At 42.4% G+C, this 25,561-nt stretch overlaps 1 protein-coding gene across 4 annotated transcripts in view; it reads right to left on the reverse strand.

Moving 5' to 3' along the window:
- Positions 1 to 4,842: 4,842 nt before the first annotated feature.
- Positions 4,843 to 25,561, reverse strand: part of prkar1b (protein kinase, cAMP-dependent, regulatory, type I, beta) — a 65,023-nt gene continuing 44,304 nt past the window's right edge. For all 4 annotated transcript variants that reach the window (XM_079642919.1, XM_079642921.1, XM_079642918.1 and 1 more), the window contains 5 exons: positions 21,562 to 21,720; positions 17,064 to 17,124; positions 13,571 to 13,692; positions 6,956 to 7,037; positions 4,843 to 6,233 (listed from right to left, as the gene is read on the reverse strand). In XM_079642919.1, coding sequence (XP_079499045.1) covers positions 6,061 to 6,233; positions 6,956 to 7,037; positions 13,571 to 13,692; positions 17,064 to 17,124; positions 21,562 to 21,720 — 597 coding nt within the window. In that variant the 3' untranslated portion in view covers positions 4,843 to 6,060. The remainder of the gene's footprint in view (positions 6,234 to 6,955; positions 7,038 to 13,570; positions 13,693 to 17,063; positions 17,125 to 21,561; positions 21,721 to 25,561) is intronic.

Raw genomic sequence — 25,561 nt, forward strand, 5'->3', positions numbered from 1 at the left:
CAGACCAGAACTATAATAACACCTCTCCTCCTCCTCCTCCTCCTCCTCCTCCTCCTCCTCCTCCTCCTCCTCCTCTCTTAGGACTCAAGATGAAGTGTCAAAATCCCAAGGCAGAGGGAGATCACAACAAACTGATTATCAACAGGAAGTGGCTCCATTATGGGCTTAAAGATAGGAGAGAGTGCTCTCTGGTTACTGCGCTCACTCAAATCCACACATTCCTGCAGGGTTTAAGGAGAGCCAGGTCACCCCTGTGGACTCTTCTCCCCAGCCACTGCCTCAGCCCGAGGGCATTGCTCGGGGTACAGCTGGGACATTGAAGGGCTTTGGGGGTCCTTAAGGAAGGGTGTGGGTGTCTGGGGTGGCCTGGAAATCAGAAGGCACTTGACAGCCTTTGTCTTGTGACTTTGCACACCTGCAGTGAATGGCTGTCTCTTTGGGGATGAGGTGAGTTTTCTGAGATGTGAGAGAAGACTTAGTGAAGCACTCACATCTCACAGACCCCGACAACTTGTTCATTACTTGGGAATATGCCACGGTTTATCAAGATATTTTAAGAATGTCTATACACCCAAACCAAATTGGAGCATTGACCTTCTAAAAAACTGACAATTTATTTAGAAACAATAGATGCTTGTAGACCCTTGAGCAAATCAGCCATTAAATGTCTCAAAGCTAAACATGATCTGAGACGACTTCCTTAACAGTTCAACAGGGACCTTTCCCTGACTGCATTCCTCCATCTTCCTAATTTGATTAGAAAAGAGTTTGACTATTTTTATGATCTGCACTCAAAGCCCTAACGATTCCTCAGAGAGTAGGAGGAACTGAAAAAAGAAACAATTGAGAAGATTGCCAAGCTGCCTCCCCGGGGAGTGAAGTCGAAGTGAAGAGATGGATTGTGCTGGGTCGAGATCAACGTAGGCAGAAACTGCAGAGTCATGTGCATGATGGAATATCTCAGATGGAAAATGCTACCGACCCATTCTTTCCCTCTTGAGCATGCAGAATATTTGGAGAACATTTCAGTCTTTTGTTTATTTGTTCTACACGTCGTTTGGAGGCGAGTCGCCAAAGGCTCCGTTTGCTGGGAATAGCTTTGAAACTGAGGCCAAAAATCGAGGCGAGTCAGGGAGGCCTAGTCTCAGTGTTGGTACATGTATACATGTGAATTATTTACTTGTCGTCCAGCAGGAAATGAGGAACGATAACAAGCTTGGGAAAGAAAAGCAGAAAAACAAACAGATGCTATCTCAACCCCTCGTTCATTTCTTTCTTTCTCCTCTCTTTAATCTGAGGCAGTCGGCCGTGTCCGACCTCAGACCAACGACAGAGAACCTGTCCCTGAAACAGCGGCAGGAAGTGGAACAATCATTATGTTAGTTAATGACTGTTAATCTAAAAGATGGTGAACAAATTAAAGGGGAAGTGTGTCAATTGTACTCATCAAAGTCTGCCTACAGGTGTTGCATATGTGAAGAAAAGTGTAGGCTACAATAAACCCACCAGCCGGGCCAAAGACTACGAATAAACTACATAGACTACTGAAACTCCGGTCAAACTGTTGAGCGCCACGTTTTAACAAGAAAGAACAATGTGTAGAATAAGACATCCTGTTTTTCTGTTTCTGCCTCACATTTTGTTGACTGTCCATTGCGAGTCCTAGAATGGTATTAAAGAGCAATACTAAATTGGTATTTTTTATTTTGTTTCCATTAAGTGAAACCAGATCTGACCACCAGGTTACTGTGTCGTCACTACCTGAGCCGGACCTTGTGATGATCTCCTGACCCAATTTCGGACTCTCCGTCTCCCCCTGACCTCGGCCCGACACCCCCTCTCATCCCTAACCTTTCAATCCCATCAGCCCCACCATTGCTCAATCACCTGTGACCAGGCCTGGGTGGGTGACCTTTGACCCGAGAAGGTCACGATTAGAGCTGAGAATCAGAGCAGCAGAATTGGGGACCAGGCAGAGAGGAGATGGCCCTGGACCGAGAGCTTCGACCCAGCGAGGCTGAACTCTGGAAGAGTCAGGTCGCCACACCCAATACATCTAGAAAAGAGAAGAGCTGCGTATCAAAGGCTCTGGTCATTAGCGCAGGAGGTTTAGGGGGGATTTTTATTTCCACCAGGGTGTAGGGATCATGGAGGTGGGAGAAGGCAGCAAAAAATGTTGGCAGGCATTTTAATTAGCTTGATCTCGCCAGACAAGGGATAGGAGGCAGCAGGCAGAGATGGCGACTATGGGAACACAGAGCACAAGAGAGGAGGACAGGAAACAAAAGAGAGAGAATCACGGAGAAAGAGAGAGGGATAAAGTGGGGGTGAGGGTCGCACGCCCAGGGGCTACTCTAACTGTGCCAGATCTAAATATGCAGCACCAAATAAAACATCCTCTCATGAGATCATGGGTGGCTGTGACTGGTTAGGGGATGCAACAAACACACACAAACCAAATCGCTCCCAGCCATCCTATCTTGTAAATTTTTGGCGATCTCTATATAAAACTTGGAATTTGGAGGAATGTACTTAAAAAGCCGTCCTGTAAATGAGGAGGCAAAAGTTCCCATGCTGGGATACATTCTTTAAAATGTATCTCAGTGGTGCTCCGTACATTTCACACCACTCAGGAGTGCACAAAAAAAGGAGAGCCTATCAGAGGTCATACTCCTCCTCCTCCATGTTCATTGCCTCCTCCACCTCCGTCTGCTTCCTTTCTGTCTCCTCCTTCAACTCCTTCCCACTGGCTCTTATTTGTTTAGACAACAACATACACAGGAGCCTTGCATCGAACATACTTAGCTGTGGGAGTAGCTGCAAGTTGTACAAGAGCCAAGAGGCAGCAGCAAAAAAGGGTGGAGGTCATTCATCCACCCAACACCCTGCTACTATAGCTCTCCTCCTCTCCTGTTTGGCACTGAATGAGAATGAGGGGAGAGCAAAAACAAGCTGGCTGCGAAAAAAACAAACATGGAAAAAAACATGTTTGCATTCGTGATAACAAAAATAAAGCACAATGTGTAGCCACAAAGCAATTAAGCAAATAACGCCACATACTGTAAGAACAATAGCAATGTTTATTTTTTTGATATATCCTTGTTCTGAGTTTTAAGTTCTGCAGTGGACGTTCCTCACCATCACCCGAAAAACTGGATGCTCTCCAAGCTTTTCTTTTGCGGCGCATCAAGTGAACGTAAATACAACCGAGTCCTTTTAAGACACTCAGGTAGAATTATAAATTGAAAAAAAAACATCCTTTTAAATTGGCTGTTGTTGACCGTCCGAGTGCTGATGGCTGAGTTTATCCTAACATGGTGATCATGTTTCTTTCAATGTGAAAGTGTGGTTACCTGAACCGATGATTGCTCGGCTGGCGAAAGGTTTTTGGCTTCAGCGTTACAGGCACAGTGGGACTGCAGGAGCTGTAGCACAGATTATGGGACTATGAGAGCATAAAGGGCCCAAACACAGAACTGAGTGACCTAAATTAAAAGTTGGTAAAAGAGTGTGTGAACGTGTGTGTTTGGTCGTGCTCTTGTATTTGAACATTGGCAGAGTGCCACGTTATCAAGGCTTCATCTTACTGCTCATGCGACAGTGCCAAGTTTTGTCCTCGGCTTGCCCACCCAGGATGGCCCAGTAATGGCCCTGCCTAATCAGGTGCTGTGGACGCACACACGCACACACACAGTACACACACACATAAAACAAAACAGGCCAGCTCTGGTTTTCTTTCTGATATTACGAGCGTTATAAAAAGAGGCTTTCTTCATTGTTTTTTTACAAAGCAAACGCAACTCAAGGTCTTCTTACTATCTTTTTAGTGAACAGAGTTCATCCATCCATACAAAATCCATCCATTGACGACACACTGTTGTCATGGAGATGCATCTGATGAAATTGGGAGCTCAGTACCTGTTATGATTGCATCCAAAGCACTTTCAGGAACTCTTTGTTGGACTCAAATTGCAGCCTTGATATGAAACAACAATTTGAATAACCAATGCTAACTCAAGGTCCACTTAATCGATATTATCTGGAACTTGTAGATTATGTTTTCATATACATGGCATGCATGCAACTGCTATTTCTCTCTCTAGTAAGCATGTCAATAAGAAGAGAGAAAGAGTAGTAATGTTCGGCATTAATTCATAAAATGTTCTGATATGTTAATCATATTAAACTGCCATGACTAGAAATGTGTTATTCTTCCTGGACACCAAAACTGAAATCCTTGCAGATCGTAAAGCATTATGTTTTTCCCTCAAGATCTACAAACCCCACATTAGTGTATTTTGGATTTTTTTGTGTGTGTTTGTTTGTTTATTGTCAAATGGATTGTGTGAGCTTGTGTGTATTTGTATTTGTGGGGAGGGGAGGTACTAAACTCAATGTCGGCAATAAGGGGCACATTCCTAAGTTGATTTAGTGGGCATTAAGATGAAGAGGAATGTGTCAAAGCTGTAGAGGCTTTAGTCCACTGTGGGGTAAACTGGCTGGGAGGAGCTCTGACGGCTCAGACTGACGGATGATTGACACTTGACTTAATGTGAGGACGCTGAAGAGCAAATAGTGGAGGGAAGCCGGGATGGAGAGGAGGTACCTGGAGGAAGAGGACAGTTAGTACTTTGGAGAAAGACAATGGAGGCTAATTGAGATATGACACTTGAGAGACGTAGGGTGTTAGATGAGTTAAATGAAAGCGAAGTAAGTCTAGTCAGGAGAGGAGGTGAGGTTGCCAGGAGTTGGGATGAGGAAGCGGAAACAAGTGAAGAGTCACATTTACACAGGGTCAAGGAGGGGCCGATTAAGGGATAATAACGACTCAAATCGAGAGGATTTCAGAAGCTAATCTTTATTTGCCCAAGATGGTTGATAGTTGAAAGAAAGACATAAAGAGAGAGAATATAGAAATATTCTTTTCATAAGGTCCCATTGTATACAACATTGGTCACTGGGTCAGTTGTGCATCTTTGACAGATAACATTAGATCAAAGGAAAGCAACACAAATACATATTTTTTTACATATTTCTTTTATATAATTATATCATATAAGTAATGTCTTAAAAAGTGCTAAATCAAACATCAGTATTGAACCAACATTACAAACTCTTAAGTGGTGCAAAAGCTGTCATCTAGCAATTTACTGTAACATAAAACTAAAACAGCATAAGAAAGCAACAGGAAAGACGTGTGTGTGTGTGTGTGTGTGTGTGTGTGTGTGTGTGTGTGTGTGTGTGTGTGTGTGTGTGTGTGTGTGTGTGTGTGTGTGTGTGTGTGTGTGTGTGTGTGTGTGTGTTTTGAGGATTGACCTAGTCCTGAGACAGTGCAAGCATATAGAGAACAGTTGTGTGTTTCATGTCAGGTTGTTTGTGTTTTTGTGGACCGGACTGATAACATTTACTGCTCTTTTGGAATCCCACAGCTCATAGATCAGACTGAGAACAGAAAGGATTTTTTTGAGAAAAAGCGGTTAATATTAAATTAAAATGATATTTTAATAATATTAAAATCTTAACTCAACATATCACTGCCTTTAATAAATCCCCCAACTGATAATAGCAGTAAAAGCACACATAAGAAGCACTAAAAATGAAACAGCCACATTTTTTTTTCTTTCACACTGTGAAAAAAATAGGCAAACAACAGCCAGCTGGACGTAAACATGACTTCACTTCCTTCGTTTTTCCTGAATTCGACTGTACCCTTCATAAATTCATGAAAGTGCAAACACCCTTCTCTGTCAGTTTAGAAGCATGCATCATATATACAGTTGCCACACTGTACAAATGTTTACCTGTATTATCTGATTTTTACACTCCTGCATGTTGGTTTTGACATAAAGCTACGTGACAGCACAGGTCAAGTCAAAGTGCACAAGATCAAAAGAAAATAAACGAGCAACATGGGAAAAAGGCAGGAAATGAGCGCCCTGTAGTTGTGGATGTAAAACCCATGTCCTTTACCCCTTCTCCTAACCTCACCCTACCCACAGACCCAAACCCTGATGCTGATGCTGCCCACCCCTGCTGGTGGAGCCCAGAGGGGCTGAGGTGTCACACTGTGAGGGAGATGAAGCTGTTGTATCTCTGGATGTTCCTCTTGAGGATCTCTGAGCACGGACCCAGCACACGCTCAAAGCGAGGCCGGTCCAGCTTCACACACTTCAGCGGACCACGAGCGACTACGGTGGCTGCCCTGGGACGGTTCAACAGGAGGGCGATCTCACCTGGAGGAGGAAGAGGTACACAGGACAAACAACAGTTTTGAGTCAATGAAAACATTACATTTTGTTTATCGCAGTAATAACCTGTGATTAATCAATAGTGGGGATGTTTTAATAACGAATGCATGAGAAAGAGAAAGCTTTTTTCAACTTTGTTATTTTAGTGATTTCAGAATTTCTAGCATGATTTTCCGACTCTAAGCAAAAGCATCCACAAAGCCGCCGTCACAAAAAGCTGCTTTGATTTCCCTCTGTATACTTTACGCTATACATATTTTCATATGGTAGTATTCTCCCTGCCACTATCATATTGCATATACTGTATCCAGACTAGAATTACATTACGAAGTTAGGGCTGAATTTGGCAATGGAATGTTTTTTTTAACAAATTCAGATTTTCCGGATTAATCACAAGTTAACAATGACAGCCCTAATGAATACAAATGTCTTAACGTGTATGCTTTGTGTAGGAGTGCAATGTATGTCTTAGCATTCATTTTAGCATTAGTTCAACCAAGTGCAATTTAAATGCAAATTGCAAAACTGCAATATTAAGACCAATTACAAATGCCACACATCAGTGCAATTTAACCAACCTTTGACCTTTCTCAGCTATGCGACAAGCCAGGGTTGCATGCACAATTTATTTATCTACTTTATATGCTAACTTTAAGGTATAACTTGAACCAGTTACAACAGCCGATTGTATGTGGTGCGAAACTCACCAAAGTAGTCAGAGGGTCCGAGGCGTCCAACCTCCACATACTCCTCGTTATCGGACCTACGCTGCAGAACAGAGGCTATTCCCTGGAGACAGAAAAGGAGAGGTGGAGGAAAGGGAGAAAAGGAAGAGACAAGAGAAAGAACAGGATGAGAGGGGGTGTGGGTGTAGAAGGGAGAGATGGAGGAAAGGAGGGGGTGGGAGAGAAAAGGAGGAGTTATTTAACAAATGGGTTGAAAATCGGCAGGAGGATTAAGCCAAGGAGAAATTCCTTTGCTTCATAGGAACGCAGGTGCACAGGATTTAGCCCAATTTCCAGTGGGACTGACACCTGTTCTGCGGGATGCTTATGAACAACAAAACTAAAAGCCACGCACTCACATATTCCAACTGGATGGGTTATAGAAATTCAGATTGGTTCTGCTTCCTCCAGAGTGTAATACATACAAACATCTAAGCCTTATGAGAGACTGACTGACTCCTCAGTGTCTCCATCACTTAATCCACTTGATCAGTATTGACCCACAAAGTGGAAATAATGATATTGTCCAAGACTGAGCTCCAATACAGTGTCCCTAAAAAACCCTAAAACAACACACACTTCATGTACACACTTTCGTACGCTCCACTAGACTGTGGGTTTGAATGTCTCAAAACCACAGTCTACTCTGCATATGCAAACACGCACAGTCAGGCATTAATAACAAGAAACATAGACCCAGATGGACACAGATTGAAACACAAACGAGCATGCAATTACCCATACACACATACAGTGAGAAAATCAACAGCTGATGTCTGCTGGACAGACTGACTGGGCTCTGAGCGGCTTGGATACGCTTATTACCGTCACCCGCTGGTTGCTGTTGTGTGACTGAATGTGTGAGTCATCTAAAAAGTATAATGCAGGAAATTTGATTTCCGTTTACTCTGCCCAACAGATGATGACAGTTCAAGCAGCCGTATCTTGCAGCTGTTGGTTTACTCAGTGTGTGTGTGTGAATGAGAACATGTTTGATTGTTTATCAGTGCTATGAGCTAAAATCTTGGAGTGTTCGATGCAGACAGTGAGCTTGACAACGTTTTTCTCTAAAGTATTGCTGTGCTTCTGTGATGGAGCATACGTTTGGCATGCGTATGGTTTGACTGAGGTAAAATATGTTTTTTTAACGATGATGTCTAGACATTTACATGTACCGTACTCAAGTTCAACTGTAAATTGGTAGCAGGTAAGAAATCAGCAGGGGAAATTCCCAGCTTGTCTTGGACCGTGTTGTAAAACAGACTTGACCGTTCCAGCGCTCTAATCCTTTTTTCTGCCCTCTCTGCTCCTTCTGCTGACCAGGCTTATAATGCTTAATATGAATATAATGAGCTTTAATGAGAACCCCAAAACAGCCAGCTCTTCACTTAAGGCACACAAAGGTGAGACTGTATTTTAGTGAAAGGGATATGTGTGTGAGTTTGTAATGAACTGTGGCGAAGTGGGGGATAATGTTCAGGTAAGCAGGGCATAGTGTGTGCGTGAGAGGTGACCAACTGTCCCGTGATGCCATGACCACACACACACACACACACGATACAGCAGGGTGAAAAAAACGGTGGGGCGGGGAACGAGGGCAGTCATGGTGTGGCTGAGCCTGGCTGGAGGTAAGGTTAAGTGTTGTGGACAAGTTACATCATATTTAGTTTAAAAACAGTCCTTTATGTTGACTTTGACACTGCAAAACACGCACGATGCAGTAACATTGATATTCAATTCCTCCAAAACAATTTTGCTTTTTGATGAGTTGATCGAGCAATAGCTGGACTGAAGAATAAGTCACATGACTCATGTCTATAATAATGTATTGACTATGTCTGTTAGTATTTTTTGTGTATTCAAGCGTTTATGCCTCATTGCAGATGTGAACTCAATACAGATACTTCACTGTGGTGGTTGAATGAACGTTATTGAATTACATTTTCATAAGGACCAAAGAAAGAAAATCCCATAAAGTTATCCCACTTCATTTGAGAATCACCCATGAATAAATTAATGTGCAAACACTAGAAACAATCAGTGATTTCACTTCACCCTGTACACCTGAGTGTAAAAGTGTTTTAAAACAGAGAGAGGATGTGAATGGAGGAGAGAACGACTGTTTACAACCAGTTGATTCCTTTCCTTTCCATTCATGTCCAAACAAAGAGAGTGAGACAGTGCAGCACCGTCATGTACAGTAGTTCATTGGTGAGCAGGCCTCTCCCAGTGTGGTCCAGATAACCATCATGTACTGTACCAGCGCTCTGCTCCACAGACATTTCTTTTATAAACATCCAAGATCCTCGTCACCATGCTTCCCAACGCAGAGTGCCAACAAAAAAAAGGAAACAACACTAAATGAAAAAAGACAAACAGGGAAGACAAACAAAAAGTATGAATAAGTAAAGTTGCAAATAAAGATAGTGGGAAACGGTTTGAGTCCACATAAAGGGCAGCGGTTCTAAATGATCACTTATACGTGGTATAACAGGTCGGATACAAATCTTAAATTGCATAACCAAAATGCGCATTCACACCCACTCGTACGCATACCCACATACACATACCACACGCAGAGCATAGCAAGTCGGCTCGTGGTGACATGTCAAAATGTAGCATCCTGCATGCAGGAAGTTACAACCGTTAGATATACAACAGGCACAGAGAGAGAGAGGGAGAGGGAGAGAGAGAGGGAGAGGGAGAGAGAGAGGGAGAGAGAGGGAGAGAGAGGCACCAGCAGAGATGGAAGAGGAAAGGTGATATCTTGAGTAGCCTGTTCACGAGGCCACCCAGCACCGTGTCTGCACCTTCTCACTGAGACGTCAACGTGCACACAAAGTTCCCACTCTTGCACGGCCTAAAGGCTGATTTAAAAAAAAGAAATAACGAGACAAAAAATGATTTCTAACAAATAGGACCTGTTAACCTTTAGCTTTGTTCTTGTGACTGCATGCTCACACCCACAAATGTCTTCATTCATTAACTGCATTGATCTTCAGTCTATGAAAGTGGTGTGGAGCTCCATTAGCTTAATTGCATTTCATAGGTTACAGTGGCAGTATATGTAGACAACCCACAGAGGATTTCTCTTCTGTGTGACCCGGGGGGACAATTTACATCCCCTCAGTGTGATTACTTTTGTGTTGGGTCAAAGGACAAATATGAAAAACACATTGAGTTGAAATTTAGATTGATGACTGGAGGAGATGAAAGTGAACGCACAAGCTGGGGAACAACAGCTCTGATTTGACTCAAATTCATCCAGAGGCTAACAGGCGTAGCACACTAGTCATATGACTTGGACTTGAGTAGGACTCAAGTCATGAGTCGAAATGACTCACTTTATTTGACTTTTTAGTACACTGTGACATTTATGTTTCACCAGTGAACTGAAGATTAAAAATAGGACCATAATGATTGAGCCAAATTGCCGTCACATTGTCGTACAGAGAGGTTTGAAAGGGTTGACTTGTGACCTGCAAAAAAGTGACTTTGACACATCACTGTAAAAAAGTTACAACTAAATAAAAAAACAGAAAGGAAGCAGCGTTGCTTTTTTTCTTTTCACCACTCTCACTGAAGTCTCTGATATTCATCAAGTTTCCTAATCCCTTCGTCTCACTCTTATATTAGATGCAGGATTTTAGGTGGCAGTGGTGACAGCATGGATGACAGAGTGCTGGGTGGTTGGTGTACAAGCACAAGGAAGAAAGAGCGTTCATGTTGCGTGAGTTAAGATGTTAAGCCATGAAGAAGGGAGGAAATAGAGGGAAGAGAGGAAGGAGAGGACACGAGGAAAGGTGCGGCCAAGTCTTCGCGGCCCTGGCGTTCTTTAAAGGCTTGTTTGTACAATGTGAGAAAAAAATGTAAACATGTCACTTTTCATTAGGGCCCCATTCCCAACGAAAGTGATGTCTCTATACTTCCATTTTGTTAATCCTCCCCATCAGCAGCATGTAATTAGTGATTGAGGGGTTTGTCTTTGGCCAAAGCTCCAAAACCGCAGAAACAACAAGAGTGAGAAGAAACCGAATTAGTGGGAGGCGGGAGAGAAAAATAAAATAAATAACCAGTTCTGACTGAACAACACACTGATATTTTCATCTCAGAAGAAAGGTGTGCACGTCAAAAAGAGAAGAGGATGACGAGTGAGGAAAGTTGTTGCGAGACTGACAAAATCCTCGTCTCCCGCCTTACTTGTGGTCCCTTTCAGATCAACCTCTCTTTCCCTATATGTCCCTCCCTGCCCTCTTTGACTCATCCTTCCTCTCTCTATTTCTCTCTCTCTCTCTCTCTCGTCTCCCTCCCGGGAGGCTGGGTCTCCTGACCCCGTGTGAAAGTCAGCGACACACATTCCACCACAGTCCACCCTTCTCTGGGAAAGTCAGACCATGCTGCATGAGAGACGGAGAGAGAACGAGAAAGAGAGAGTGCTGAAGGGAGGGAGAGCTTAGAGGAAAATGTGGATAGGCAGGAGAAGGGGAAAAGGGATTAAACAAAGAGACACAAACTTGTGTAGGGTGAGGCTCACAGTGTCTGCTGGGACACTCACACACTGGGCTCCATCCCTGTCTCTCCTTCTTCCTCACTTCCTGCTTTGTCCCTCCATCCTTTAATCCCCAAGTTCCCCTGCATATAGTTCCTCTTTCCTCTCTGGGAATTAGAAGTCTCAGTTTGATGAGCGATGTTTTCCACACAGATTTAGGAGGGATTCACAGGTATATTATGTATAATTGGTAAAATGAAAGTGTATAAGCAACCCATTTGAGCATTATGCATTTCTATTTGTATGTTCGCCCATCAGAACGACGCCGTCCACGATCGATTAACTACTGTCGTAGACAAGAAGAGTTTACTGACAATCAGGAAAACACAGAGCCCAATTCCTGAATAGAATCAATCCAGAGTTCACGATTAGACTCATAAAGACCTCTGCAGACACAATTCTGTCAATTTCCACACCTAACTTTTTTAATAAGTTGTTAGAAAGGTTAAGGTTAACATTAAAATACAGCTGGGTTGGTTAGCATTGGGTGTGTCTCTTTGCACACACATTCACATAACCCCTTACACTGATGGTTCATGCATTTTTACAATAACTGCCATACTTATATTGGGTTCATTTTCTGTACAGTTAAACTGGGTTCTAGAAGATGTATTTAGCTCCAATTGGAGTGGTCATATAATGTGAAGTAAACACAAGATATTTACAGTGCTGTTTATAAAGTCATTAAGAATGAAAAACCCTCTTCTTCTAATATACACACAAGTTGAATTAATATCATTTAGACATTCTAACCGTACTTAACCCGACTTAATTGACCCGGAACCAGTACAGTAGCTTATGTTGGCTAATGTAAGCAAAACTGCTGCCAGATGTTTCTAATCAACTGATTCTACTGAGTCATGTCATCGGATGTATGACTATTTTTGTCTTGTACTACTGTATTACTAACTAGCAATTTCCCATAAATTAAACCGGCCACTTTGAATGCTATTCATCATATGTAGAATTTGTCAAAACCGCCCTCACATCTGAAGTATAACGTAGGATGTTATGACATTTTGATCTTTATTTTTGGCAATCTTCCTGCCAACACATGATCCCTATATGCTCTTTGAGGGCTGCACAGCTTCAGTCTTCAGTTTATGCTTATTTCAAAGGACATTTACCTTTGAATACTTATTACTGTCTGGTTTTCATCAAGCAAAACACATGCTAAGTTGGATTTTCCTGGGTTTATGTTGAACTTCAACATTATTATAATTTGAATTTCAAATGCAATGCATTGAATGAGAGCCCAAAAACTACAGAAAACATGACCGTCCAAATACTAACAGACTGCAAAATATATATTTCAAGTGAGTTATAACTTGGAGAGTGAACAAATTGTTGAAGAGGAGAAATGTGGTTCTGCGAGGAAACAGGTGAAAACAGAGCAGCCTAAAAGAGGGATAAAGACGAAAGCTCCCATGCATTGCCTGTAACCAATCCACAGCTCACACTAAATATTGTTGGACATTATATAGATAGAGCAACTGACAGAGAGAATCACTGTCCCGTTAGAATAATGAGCGAGGGGGCCAAACGACCGCAGATTGGGTGCCCGGCCCCTATAGAAAGGGCCCTCTTGACTTGATCCTGGTGAAAGCCGTGTAAGTATGGAGTTAATCAAAAGTGTGTGAGGATGACAGGCAGGGGGGCCCTTCATGGAGCTGCACCAGGGGCCCCAGCTATACAAAGCCTGCAGTGTGGGGAGGGGGTGCTATTCACACAGAAAGGGGAAGGGGAACAACACCAGGTAGTCTGTCCACTGGTGGCAATAAACTGAAATCAGTTCAGAGAGCCCACCAACGTCTCTGCATGATGACCACACACACACACACACACACACACACACACACACACACACACACACACACACACACACACACACACACACACACACACACACACACACACACACACACACACACACACACACACACACACACACACACACACACACACACACACACACACACACACACACACACACACACACACACACACACACACACACACACACACACACACACACACACACACCTTACCTCTGTTATAATGAAGAAGTCGTCACCAGGATCTCCTTGCACCACTATCTTCTCTCCATCTTCAAACTGAACGGGCTCCAGAGCGTCGGCCACAGTCAGACGTTCCCACTTGTCCAAAGACTCTGTCGTATCAATAAGGATAATGTGTTATTCACCAAAATGGTTGCAACAGTTAATAAACAAATGTACATGATTAAAATGTGCGCGTGTGCGCGTGTGCGCGTGCGCGTGTGCGTGTGCGTGTGCGTGTGTGTGTGTGTGTGTGTGTGTGTGTGTGTGTGTGTGTGTGTGTGTGTGTGTGCGTGTGCGTGTGTGTGTGTTCTCCATGATCTAAGAGGATGGCCATTGCTGGAAGTCCAGTAAGCCGGTGGGAACAGTAATTCCTACCCCGTGCTAATCCAGTCATTCATCAGGGACCATTACATCTCAGATGCCCCTGCCTCCTCCCTCATCTCATGGAGCCAAAACAAAATGACACTAACTCCTAAAGCTGTGAGGCCTAAGCTCCACTGATTCTGGGGTGTGGTGCCACAGAGCTTTCCTGTGTGTGACCATCAAATCACAGAAATATCTAAAGTTTAATCCCCGAACCAGTCCAGCTTCCTTGAAAGAGACGCATGCTAAGGGTTAACCGGCGTAGATTAACCCATCTGCTTGAGGTTTATTATAGTGAATATGTCATCAGTGGCTGTGATACATCTAGGGTAAGATGGGTGATCTAATGCTACTGGATTTCAACTGAATATATCCCCTCTGTGATTGTAAAATACCATTCAGTTACACACCAGAGAGAGTGTACTATAAAGAAATATTACATGAATTTAAATGTCATACAATACATCAGATTATTACTATTTAGATTAGCGAAACCTTCAAAATTATATTTTTTTACCCCAAGGCTCTTGTAAATTTAGAATTCCCTTGAATGCACAAAAAGTGAATTGACCATTTTGTGAATGAGTCCTGCCGAAACCCGTGATAGGACATGACTTTTTCAGTTTTGTTGATCCTCAGAGCCAGTGGCGACAGCTGTCTTTCCGACTGTCCAACCACATACAGTGACGTGGTTAAGCCCGGGATATTTCTAGAAGCCGTTGGTATTCACACAGAAACCAAAAACACAGACGGTCACACATACTGTATTCACTGGGAAAAATATTTCCAACCAGAGAAGTTTTGAGCAACTCTTTAACATATTGATATTTATAGAAAGAGGACCCACAAATAACCGAATACCTCCACAAAGATGAATCAAATAAGCCTATCCTACTTTCACAATTTGGTAGATCATTCTTTACTGATCTTAAAAGTCTACACTATCTGTGCATCTGCAGTGAAAACACTCCTCCCTTTAGTTTTGTCTACATAAAAGCATGATTCAGTGTTTGATTTGACTAAGACATGAGTTCGGGGCGTAAAACTTCAGAAGAATCTCTTTGACTGAGACTGTTGTCTCCCGATGAGCTCAGTTACTGATCCCAGTGTCTGTCTGTTTGTGTGTGGGTGTAAATGTGTATGTTCTTAGGATTAACTAAGGTGAAGTCTGATCAGTTGGAGGTGTCCAGTGTCCCCTCTGATGGGGCCGTGGTGTCTGCCGGCCCCAGATGGATGTCCTCTGTCTGGCTGCAAGCTAAAGGCATCAGGTCCTATAGAAGTGATCCCTAACAACTCGGGATGTAACTTTATACACAAATGTGCTGACTTAAGAACCTACATTTCACGCTTCACAGAGCCTGCACCCACTTGGATCCCCTTGGATCCCCTTGCTCCCAACGAACATAGTACGCACACAGGGAATTGCCCATTGGGATGTGTGACAAAGAACATGTTGTTTCACCCCCCCCCCCACCCCCACATCACTCCTCGACATCAAGGGCTTGTACCCAATTTCGTGGCTATCTTAAAAATCAAAGACAAACAAAAACACTCCCGCCTCCTTCCCCTCCTCCAATTCAAAGAGGTGGAGTGGAGAAGCGGGGCGACAGAAAAAGGAATGAAGAGAGGAAAAGCACTTCGAAGAAGGGAGGCGGGCATTTGAATACCGGCCTTGACAAGGCTGTCAAAAAGAGAGACTCAGAAGAAAGGAGGTGAATGAAAAGAGAGGGGATCTCGCAGAGATGTTCTCATAAGACCTGAATTGAGTGTATGTGTTTACTCAGCCAGCTAATAACTCTGTACAGGGGGCACGGCCTTACTCTACACACCACACACACACGATCAAGTGGAATGGGATGGGATGTCAGTTCCAATGGCAACTCGTTTGAAAGTCTGAATAAATCTCATTCTCCATTGCGGCCTGAGTCGGCTGGTGTTATCTACCACTGAACAAAAATATAAACGCAACACTTTTGTTTTTGCTCCCATTTTTCATGAGATGAACTCAAAGATCCAAAACATTTTCTACATACGCAAAATAACCATTTCTCTCAAATATTGTTCAAAAATCAGAAAAAATCTGTGATAGTGAGCACTTCTCCTTTGCCGAGATAATCCATCACACCTCACAGGTGTGGCATATCAAGATGCTGATTAGACAGCATGATTATTGCACAGGTGTGCCTTAGGCTGGCCACTCTGGAACGTGCAGTTTTGCTTTATTGGGGGGGTCTGGGGGGGTCCGAAAACCAGTCAGTATCTGGTGTGAGGGTTAGGGTTAGGGTTAGGGTAATGTTGTGAATCGAGTGGCCCATGGTGGTGGGGTTATGGTATGGGCAGGCGTATGTTATGGACGATGAACACAGGCCACTCGATTCACAACATTACCCTAACCCTAACCCTAACCCTAATCCTCACACCAGATACTGACTGGTTTTCGGACCCCCACAGACCCCCCCAATAAAGCAAAAATGCATGTTTCAGAGTGGCCTTTTATTGTGGCCAGCCTAAGGCACACCTGTGCAATAATCATGCTGTCTAATCAGCATCTTGATATGCCACACCTGTGAGGTGGGATGGATTATCTCGGCAAAGGAGAAGTGCTCACTATCACAGATTTTTTCAGATTTGTGAACAATATTTGAGAGAAATGGTTATTTTGTGTATGTAGAAAATGTTTTAGATCTGTGAGTTCATCTCATGAAAAATGGAAGCAAAAACAAAAGTGTTGCGTTTATATTTTTGTTCAGTGTAAATTCCAGTGGTAAAAGCGAGGCTTATCTTAATTCGCAATTTTTTAATTGTCAACACAGCGACAATGCAGAATGTGACTGGCTTTATTATAAACAGTGCAAGAAGATTAGGACTGTATACAGACCTTACTCAGCCATGGGCCTTGTGTGACAACGTGCGCCTGTGTTTATGCGGGCTAATCTACAGTATATGTTGCAGACGGCAGATTTAACTGCCTGCACTCTGGACCCTCTGACCCGGTGTTTAAAATGAATACAAACCATGGCATGAAGGGGCAAACATCCCCTGCACTACACTCAATTAATGCAGAAATAAACAGAAGCTGACCTAATTATCAAGTTTTTACAGTTTTTGCTAGACTTACCAAGGATGGAGACCTTGCTGAGGAACTCTTCGTACATCTTTCTCTTCCTCAGTGTGCTTCCCTGTAAGACAACAACAGGAGAGACATCCACCATCACACACTCTGAAATTCTGGGAGCACGACAAAAAGAGCATACAAATGACATATGTTGTTACTCTGCAAACTATTGTGATCATAATACATTTAAGATTTTCCCTGAAACTGCTTTTCAATAGTTCTAATTTGTTAAAATACAAATAACTATTAGTTGGGAAATGCTGCTAAGAAACTACTAAGTTTTGAAACTGTACATGTTTGGTGAACAAATCAAATAGTTCACAAACAGTTTTTTTGGAACTAAAACATTGTTTTTTACCTTTGTTACACTTTCATTCTGTTAATATATGGTAATATTTCTCTCTTTAATACATTTATCACTAAAATATGTTATTCTACTGTAACATTTATTTTGTAAGGCAACTAACCAATTTGTCTTGAAAGCTCATTTTGACATAAACACTTGAATATGTTGTAAATGATATTTTGAATGCAGTTCATGGGGTCACACAGAGGTGTGTATGACTTGTGTGGTAATGTTCATTGCATGTGTGTGCCGTGTGTGTGGCCCACCCCACCCACCAGGCATGGGGACTTTCCCCTCTCTGCCTCTGCCGTGAGCATCAGGTGCTTCCTGACAAGTCTAGACCCAGAGGACCCCTTCCCCAAATGCATTTCTCCTTTTTTCCCCCACCTTAGATGCACAGAACCATCCGGAGAGATCGGGGGCATACAGAGGAACAGAGAGAGGGAGGAGAGACGATCTAGTCCGCCCTGTGTCTGCTTCTGCATATGGAAATGATATATTGAGGCTTGGGGTGTCTTTAGTGCATAAGTGCCTGATTCCCGCTGCTGCCTCTAATTTCATATAATTTCACATTTTGTCTTAAAAGGGGAGAAAATATTCCCAAGTGAGCCAATGTCAAGCTCAAAGCCGTAAACAACTTGATTAAAGGAATTCTAGCCTGCATCGCCTCCCTCCTGGATAAATGATTATGAGTGTGTGTGTGTGTGTGTGTGTGTGTGTGTGTGTGTGTGTGTGTGTGTGTGTGTGTGTGTGTGTGTGTGTGTGTGTGTGTGTGTGTGTGTGTGTGTGTGTGTGTGTGTGTGTGTGTGTGCAAAGCGTGGAGTTTGTTTTAGGTTCTGTCATTTTCGCTTCGCTGTATTTGCAGAGAAGACACTACATGCTCATTAAGCAAGCAAATACAAACACTCACACATGTATACTGTGCCTCTAACACAATCTCACACACACCCACAAACACACACTCACATGCACCTTCCAAAAAAATGTTGAGTTGGTCTCTTGGTTTCATAGCCTCCCCATAGAGCTCCTCAGACAGGCTTGCTGAGCTTAAAGGCTTACCATGCATACATAACATTACATTACATTACACAGCAGGTCTGATTTATGCTACTGGTGTAGGAAGGGCTGGGTGGGCCAACATGAGGGTGGAAGGAATGAAAATTATACTTTTCAGAAATTCTGATTCTGATGTCATAACTTATTTTGTTGGTGTGCATCTTTTTTGTCTTTTAAACTGTCCTTCTCCTTTCTTTCTTCTTGGGAGGGCCTGAGCACATGCCTCACATACAAAACTCCCTTACTTCTGCTGGCCATAATGCTCCTCCTGTGGTTAAAGATGAACCAGCCTCTGTGTCTGCTGCCTGTCTTTGAGGTGGAATGATCAAAGGCTTGAGGTGTGGAGCGAAGCCAGTTTAAACCCACCATACCTTACGCCTCATCACCATTACCTTCATCTATGTCCAATATAAAATCCCATACACCCCCCACATCTCTCCGCATTTCTTGGTATCATTTCTCCTTTCGGTCTGTTTTCTGTTTGTTGACGGTGGTCTGTCAGTTTGTAAAGCTTTGTCTGTAGCTGTGCCTGTTTAAGAACAAAGATGACACAAAGAGGCGGGTATTGTATGACTGGCATCAACACAATGGAGAGAGTGTGTTAATCCCATGGAATGGTATTGCATATTTGACTAAATGCACTCCTGGGTAAGGAGGAGAGGAGGATGTTGGGGGTTTTGTGTTACAAGATAACTGACATGTTCTCTCGTGGAAGCAGCTTCAAGACCAGTTCTGATAATGCTGACATCGGTGTGTATATTTTTTTCATTGGGTGATGGTAAAAGGTCCAGGGTAAAATAATCTACAGATGAACATGTACATGCACTAAAATAGGTCTGGAATACAAATATGTATTAGTAATATGTATTTCACTTTTTGTTATATTCCATGGAATACTCTTAACATCCCGATAGCAATGAATATCTTAAGTGCTTTGACAAAAAATCCATTAAAAAATGTCATCTGTGAAAGCCGTAGCGCTGTAAAAAGCACGACCAATCATTTTAGCCGGCCCGGCTAAAGTAACTGGATGGCCTACCTGCCTGTCAGCTTTCCATCTGTGCACAAACCTATCTCATGCCCTCATTGGTCATGTGCGTGTTTGTGTGTGTTGGAGGAGGGGCTCTATAAGGAAGTGGCAGATTTGTTCCAGCTGTGTATTTTCAAATTCTAGCACACTCGAGCTGGTTTCTCCAAAATTACCTACCCCACCTTTAATGAGATATATTTTAAATGTTAAATAGAACTGCCTCACAGTTGTATGCATCCACCAACCAGTCAAATTCCAATTTAGTTTGATTTCTGTCTAAAATGTCATTACATCTTATTAGATATTTGACAGTTAATCAATTCACCTTTAAGTCCAAGAGGACATTGGTGCCATATGTTATGAAATTGCTTTCACGAGAATGGGACAGAGGCAAGGACCTATTGATTCAAATACAAATATATTCAGCTCTATTTGAGAAACATCCCAAAACATTTGGGAGCTTTATATTACAATGGACTGCACCCAAGATCATTTGCATCATGGTTTGTGAACTCCAATTGGATCGACAAAAATCGAAATGTAGCATCATTGACAAGCATTAAAAAATAGCAAGAGTTGCAACTGGCAAAAGGTTTGGTGGTTGCAAAACTTTAATGCAAACAGCGAACGTTGATAACCTTTGAGGGACGTAGTTGCTCAAGATGGTACAATTAATCAGAATATGTCAACTTGTGTAGTTCACTATAAATACAAACACGTAAATCTTCCCTGTCAAGTTATTAATTACGATCCAGCAGCGGAGCAGGACAAGAGAGAAGCAGATGTGCAGTTAATGAATCTGATGGTAGCTGCAGCTCACCTTCCAGAGCTCCTGACTAACTAGCTGCAGACACAAGCACTCAGCATAATTTCACTGGGAAACACACACACATACTTAGACACACAGAGAATGCTCATTGTGTTGGCCTGAGACATTGCCAGAATACCTCGCTTTATAAAAACAGCTTTACAAACCGTTGACAGCAATAATTAACTACAGGTTCACATAATTGAATTCTGCTTCACCCCGTCTTTCCTCCTGCTGCTGCTGGAAGGAAAGAAGGAATGACAGCCGGAGAGAAAGAGAGCGAGGGAGGGAGAATCCTCTCAAAGAAAGGTTACCAGGGCAGACTGTGCCCTCGGTTAAACTATGTGCTTAAGAGGTGACATGAGTGCTGGGCAGGCCAGTGCCAACTTTACATTGAGCTGAAAGGTCCAAACACAGACTGTCTTCCATCTCTGTGGGCTCAAACTGCATGGCACAAAGCCGGATGGTCACTGCTGCTTCACACTTCAACGCTCAGATGCACAGGATGTTTGGAAGCTTAATTGGAGCAAATCTAATTTATTAGGAGTGAGGTGTTGGAAACATTTTAAGGAAGTATTTAGTTGGGCATGGAGACAGTACCGTAATTACTTATTCTAACAGTAACGAAAAAGTGTGTGTGTGTGTGTGTGTGTGTGTGTGTGTGTGTGTGTGTGTGTGTGTGTGTGTGTGTGTGTGTGTGTGTGTGTGTGTGTGTGTGTGTGTGTGTGTGTGTGTGTGTGTGTGTGTGTGTGTGTGTGTGTGTGTGTGTGTGTGTGTGTGTGTGTGTGTGTGTGTGTGTGTGTGTGTGTGTGTGTGTTTCCAGTTTAAACATTTAGACATTCCTGCTAGATAAGCTCCTGGAGCTGGAAGTGTGTGTCGAGGCATTCGGGTTGACTCTCCTTCACATAGCCTCTCTCTTTTCCCCTTTCTTCGTCTCCCAACATATCCAGAGAGACATTAAAAAAGGTAGAACAGACCTGGAGGTGAAGGTGATTTTGTTTTTGATTACGTATATTTAGCATTTGAATAATAAATCAACACTTTTGAGTGTTTTAAGGAGTCTTAAGTGGTTGAGTGGGAGAATATATTGCATGTAAAGGACCACAAATGATAAGAGTGTAAAGTCTGCCGAACTATTTGAATAATATATACTTTGATATATAAAAGACCAACCTGTAGATATTTGGAAGAAAGCGTAGGGTCGAACAAGTGACGCTAAAGTTACTCAAAGTGTTTTCTCAGAGTGTGTAGATGTTCGTACCATGAGGATGCGCCGGTAGCTGTCTCGGTCGATGCCCCACAGTTTCAGATCCGTCTTGGCCTTCACGGTAGCAGCTCTTGGAGTCCCATAGATCAGGGCCAGCTCTCCAAAACTACCTCCTTCTCCAATACTGGTCACCCACTCCCCGTTCACGTACACCTGCAGACGGAACAAGAAACAGAATGATGGGGAGAGAGTCATTTATTTTATGCCTGAATGATGGCAATCATTGCTTTGTAGACTGTGAACATTTAAACCATCTTGCGATAGATTTCCAACCTTCCCCTCTACCTCTCCTTAGTATCCGGGCTGTTTGACATGCTCACTGGGCCTGTCCCTGAGCATTTGATCCCCACTAAGCCCTCAAATGAGACACTCTAAAATGGCCCTCTATCCTTCCCATCTCTCCGTTCATCCCTTTATTTCCTTTTACCTGTCTTTTTACAACCTACCCTTTGATTTAGAAGTGATGGAGGACAGAAAGCAGTGGTGGACCTTGTGGGTCTACTCAGTATGGCATTCAGAGGGTTGTCCATCTACATGCACAAACATGCACGTCTCCATCTAGGCCAGCCACTATAGCACTACAGACAATGCAACCTCATTGAGCCTCGCTCAGGCTGTCTCTAGGGCCGTTACGGTTTCACCTGTCGACACACTATCCACCATCTTGTTGACTTAAAAACACAGAGAGAAAGGAGAGAGCGAGGGAGGGTTTGTCCCTTCGGTAGCTGTGAATTGCCAAAACTGTTGCAAGCCATTATTCAAAGGCTCAGAGAAGACCACAAGGGACTTATCTTTTTACTATAACCTGTGGTGTGCTTCAAAGGGATGCAGAGCTCTGGCTACGGTTACGTCAGGCTTAGAAGAACAATCATATAAGTGTTACATCATAGCGTACAGTACAGGTAATATGTTGTCATTCCACAGTTTCCTGTTACACTCCTTAAAAAGTCTTGATCTGTTTGTTTGGTCTTCATTGTTGTACAACTGATTCTCCAAGGTTCCACAGACACTTTCATGTATTTCCTGGTCAGGTAGAGCTGTATCAAATGCTTAAACAATCAGCAAGAAGTCCTAACTGGATCAAGTATGCACTAGTAACACTTGAGTAAAAACTGATAGTATGTTCAGACTTAAATTGGAAACACTTGTAGTGTATCAAGTCAGCACTGTGCATGAGGTAAAATGGAGTTCATCATAAAACAATTCAAGTCCTAAACCGTGTATGCTGTTGCACAGCTGTCACTGGATTTTCAACATGGAAATATCTTCAGTAAGCTGTGTGCGCCTGCTGGTAATTAGGTAGCAACAAATCAAAAGTCCTGGAAGGCGGATTAGCAGTCAGTGGTGCATTTCTGTTCGTAGTTAGGCAGCTCTGTGCATCCCCTGTTTCAATGTGTGAGTGAGGGTCTCCATTTGTTGTCTTTTTGGCAGCAGATGTTTAATTTGATTTCAAAATGCCACATTTACTTTAATAGCAATAACAATTAAAAATACATAATCAAAAGTAATAATACTTGGATTTTGTTTAAAGCAAAGTAAATATATAAATAAAATACAATAAATGAATAGCTATCGTATTGGGTATTAGTTAATTGTGGAATTTTAAATAAAATTGGACTCCTTACTTTCTGGTATCGTGATATCAATCTGGAGAATATTTGTCATTGTTTTGTGTTGTTTGTGATTTCCAACAACAAATGCATATATATTTGCATAAAGCAAGCATATATTCTGTACCTTTGGTAAATCATGCAATTCATCATGATTCATATTGAAATCGACTGAAGGCCCTAATAAGTAAAGTATTGTATAATAAAGTACAATGGGAGCCAGAGCCTTTTCTTATCAAGCTCCACATTTGTGGAATCAGCTCCCAGTTTGTGTTTGGGCGGCAGACACCCTATCTGTTTTTAAGAGTACGCTTAAGAACTTCCTTTTTGATAAAGCTTATAATGATAAAATAAAATAATCTAATAAGAGTGCATTGACGTAGATACGTTGTGCCTCTTCACCTATACATTTTAGTTCTTACTCTTTCACTTAAATCCTAAAAACGTAGATCTTATATTTAAAACTTTATCCAAAACCTTTCCCCTCTTTGACCTCTCGAGGTTCTATTAGAGGGTAACAGGTTGCAGAGAAGGCCTAGCCCGGCCGGGGAGTGTGGAACGTGTTCACAGACCTACTCCTTACCTCTAACCAATTCCAATTAAGGTTCCAGTGGGGACCTTTCTCCCTGTGTGTGCCTCTCCACCTCCGTTTCTTACTTCTTACTTGCTACCCTTTTCCCTCAACCTATCCTAAGGGAGTGCATGTACACGTTAGTCTAGCTGCTATAGAGTTGGACTGTTAGGGGGGGGATCTTACTTCTTCCTTCTGTCTGTCTGTACCTGTGTACTCTCATATCCCGATCAACCCAGTTTCCCCCAAATCTCTTTTTTGTGTCTATATCTACGCCGGGATCCTGAGTCGAGGCTAATCCTGTTGCTGTGGTCGTGTGTCCTGGATCCTCTATCCTGAGTTCTGGATCTGAGTCCTGGACTTCGAGTCGTGGCTGAACCTGTCTCTGCGGTCCTGTCTGACTCTCATCATACTACTTCCCTGATTGCTCCCACAGGATTGTTGACATCCTCGTGGATTCATCTTCTTATTATAGACATATGCATTTCCTAACATTTGGTCTTTCCAAACATTTGGTCTACCTACGCTGTAAAATGTATTATCTCTTCGATTTACACACGGCATCTACTACACGTCTGTCCGTCCTGGGAGAGGGATCCCTCCTCTGTTGCTCTCCCTGAGGTTTCTCCCATGTTCCCCTTTAAACTGTGGGGTTTCTCTGGAAGTTTTTCCTTGTACGATGTGAGGGTCTAAGGACAGAGGGTGTCGTATTGTCATACTGATATTCTGTACAAACTGTGAAGTCCACTGAGACAAATGTAACATTTGTGATATTGGGCTGTATAAATAAACATTGATTGATTGATTGAATGACAATAAGAGCATAACTGCTTATATAAATGTGAAGGCACTTTAGTACATTTTCTTAAGACCTGTGCTTGCAAAATGTCAAATATAATCATCTGTGATTTAGAGATAATTTGTAACACTTAAACTATCTTATTAAGCATTAAGTAGCACTACATAAACATTTATACATAGTTGATGACATTAAAATGTAGTTCTAGGCAGATATAAGGATGTTTTAAAGTGTGTCTATAATTTTTATTATTTTATATAATTACATTTATATAAACAATTGTACTGCTATTAATTATCTCGACAATTTTATCGCCTCAAAATACAATAAGTGTAAGTCATAAATGATTAAGTGGGTTATTCACTGTTTGTATACTACTTACATATAATAATAGGGGAACCTGAAATGTCAACAGATACTCAGTTAATTACAGTTTATTACAAATAGCATTTTTTTCCAACAAGATCATCTCACATTTTGGAATGAAAGCTTTAATTTCCTTTGTGGTGCACCCGTATAAATACAGGCCAATGTCTGTAAGTGAATATATTTGTGTGCAGACATGGAGGGGTGTTTAACGCAGTGGCAGTGGTTGTGAGCTTTCAGGCAGTTTATTGGATGCTAGCAGATTTACACCCCTGTCTAATGAGAGACATCTCGACACTTTAATAACCTCGGCACTGAGCTTGAAGTAGTTTAGTGCCTGAGCTGTGGCTGGGAGGCAGCAGCTGACTGCAGCGAGAGAGGGGTGGCATGTCGGGAGAGGGGACAGACACACAGAATAAAACTGGGGCGAGTTTAAGAATAGGGGTCTTCCTCAACTTGGGGGCAGAATAATAGGACCCTGTCTGTGGGAGGAGTTGCTTAAAATGTAGTGTTGGCAACAGAAAGAGGTTGAAGTCCCAGCTGGCCACACGATGAAGACGCCAAGCAATTCTGCAGCTGCTTGACTGAGCTCCAGAATAACTGTGATTTGATCATGAATAATATAAAAGACAGTATTATGTAAAAAAG

This window comes from Notothenia rossii, assembly GCF_949606895.1.
Source record: "Notothenia rossii genome assembly, chromosome: 8".
Classification (NCBI taxonomy): Eukaryota; Metazoa; Chordata; class Actinopteri; order Perciformes; family Nototheniidae; genus Notothenia; species Notothenia rossii.